Source organism: Penaeus japonicus, unplaced genomic scaffold, assembly GCF_977035675.1.
Source record: "Penaeus japonicus unplaced genomic scaffold, GWHDUDI00000001_assembly GWHDUDI00000017, whole genome shotgun sequence".
Lineage (NCBI taxonomy): Eukaryota > Metazoa > Arthropoda > Malacostraca > Decapoda > Penaeidae > Penaeus > Penaeus japonicus.
In genome coordinates, this window is record NW_028234419.1 from 30,118,903 (window position 1) to 30,121,402 (window position 2,500).

The window sequence follows — 2,500 nt, forward strand, 5'->3', positions numbered from 1 at the left end:
TTCATTTTGCAATCACATTTTGATAATTGCAATATAGTGTATTACCTTCATTAGTGATTATTTATACTACATATATAATATATGTATGTATTTAAAGAATTTTCTGTTCGTTAGTCTAACTGCAGGACAGTGAGTCAGCTTTTTGTATGCATTTATTATTAAAGAGCAAATTCAATATATCATTATTTAATTCTATGACTTTTCTAATCTTTACCATCAGGGTGGTGACTTGATACAGCTGCTCTATAGAATGAACGATGACTGGCTATTTGGCCGTTGTGGACACAAGGAAGGCATGTTCCCACAGTCTTTCATAAAGGTAGGTTCAAGGCGTTTCAGTGTTTTACTGTCTAATGTGTTTTGAATTTGAATTGCCTCTGGGTAGTGCTAGTGGTTTTTGTAAAAATAAACATGCCTTGATGAATTTTATTGACTTATGAAATATGATATTCTAAGAGACAGGAATGACTTATTTCCATTGGGACATACGACATTAACATTGTATGGAGATACCGTCGAGATTGTTGTACTTAAAATTGACAAAAGAAATAATCACTTGAGTGCTGAGTGCCTCATGCTAACAAGTTACGGAAGAAGGTTCAATGGGAAATCAGAGAGGTAATGATCAACGTGCCCTGATCCACGTAATGATTATTTAACAGTTTATCAATTACTTGTAGTACACTGTAAATATGCCTTGTCTCTAGTTTGACGGAAGATTGCCAAGTGGATATTACCTGTACAGTAAGTGGGGTGGATGTTTAATTTTGTGAATAGTCACTTATTTATGCACACTCCGTAAACACACATCACCACACACATGCCTTCATATTTGCGCACGGTAAGTATTGCATCAAACTCGCATTTATTGTTATTCTCCTACTGGATCTCTCTTCAGATTGTAGTACCCCTTGCTGGCGAGCAAGTTAACCCAGACTCATCGGCCCCTTCGTCCATCGCAAAAAGCTCTTCCGTTGAGACTGTCGATACATCAAATGTTGTCACGGCCCTCTATACCTTCCAAGCTGAGACTTCGGAGGATCTTACTATTATGGTAGGTGGACTTGCAATTTCATAGTGCAGCATATAGTTACAGTCTATACTTGCTAGTAGAGACCTTCCTATAATGATGAAACTAGGCATCCAATAATCCACCCTCTGGGCAAAAGAGTTGTCAGTGTCCTCTGTGTCTGTTGGCGTTGTGTAACTCTTGCTCTCAGATGTCAGAGATCAGAAACAACTGCATTGTCTATGATGATAATGGAGGAGGGGAGTAAAGTTAGTGGGAGAAGGAAGAATATTTGTGAGAGAAAATAGAATCTTCCTTATTTCATAGAGTTGGCATAAGCCTTTCTTTAGCTCTAGTCTAGATTGTAAAACAGTCTTTTATTTCTTACATTAGTTAGGAAGCCTTAATATTGTGAAGATGTTTAGATGATGAAGCAGCCTTTTATTTTGTGTCATCAGCTAAATACAGTTTGTGAAAGTATGATTGGAAATTGTCTGACAGGAGTGAACCTATTTAATACAAGAGAGGCATCCAGGACTTAGAATATTGTCTCTCATAAACATAACAATGAAGGGAAGAACAGGGAAACACCGTATAATGTTGATGAAGACCTTTTTTATAATGATTCATCAAGCATGGTGAAGCATTAACCCATTCCCGACGGGGGATTTCTAGCCTAGAATGTCCAAATGCCGGGGCGTTCGAATTATTAGGCCTAAATTAATTGAATAGCTGGCACAATACTGTGCCGCCCGGCAACTGGGCTTTTGAATGCGCGGTACACATGCTGTACCACCCGTCCTGTGTGGGTTAAAGCAAAAATTTCTTCAGCATACTTGTGTGTTTGTCTGCTCTTCTGGTTATCATTATGTTTATAAGATTTTATTGTTCTCGATACCATTATTTTTATTAATAGTAGTGCTTTTACTACTTTTTGTGTAATATTATTATAGTCTAGTGTGAGTTATAACATACAATCAACTTTTATGTTATGGCAGAAGCTCTAACCCACAACTGTAACTTTCTATCTCACTCTCATGTTCATCTGTTCCCCTTCTTTCCCCTGTATTTATTATGTGGTATGTTAACATTTTTTTTTTTATAGGAATACTGCATTTTTGTACTTAGATGTTGAGCTAAATAGGAGGTAAAGATTCCATCACATGAGTTCAATATTTCAAATGATAATAGTTTGTCTGGAGATAAAAGGAAGGAGTCATGATAAATATAGTAATACTCAGGTGACGACAAGTATAACCTCTACCAATATTCCATAAAAAGCCAACAAAAGTAATGTTTTCAAGTATTATGATGTAGATTTTGATCAGTAGAATCCTAAAATACCACTCATTCTTTTTGTGTGGATCAAAATATATTAGGTAGAAGCAATTGTTTAGTGCACATCTACATCAAATTGTAAGACAATCATCCTTTAGGTGATTAAGGAAAACTGGAGTAAGATAATATTAACAATATTTAGAATAAGGATCG

The 2,500-nt window shown here is 36.0% G+C and overlaps 1 protein-coding gene across 2 annotated transcripts in view; it reads left to right on the forward strand.

The window, feature by feature from the left end:
* l(3)05822 (SH3 domain-containing lethal (3) 05822) overlaps positions 1 to 2,500 on the forward strand; it is a 22,051-nt gene that overhangs the window by 17,836 nt on the left and 1,715 nt on the right. For both annotated transcript variants that reach the window (XM_043020099.2, XM_043020102.2), the window contains 2 exons: positions 221 to 319; positions 899 to 1,054. In XM_043020099.2, coding sequence (XP_042876033.2) covers positions 221 to 319; positions 899 to 1,054 — 255 coding nt within the window. The remainder of the gene's footprint in view (positions 1 to 220; positions 320 to 898; positions 1,055 to 2,500) is intronic.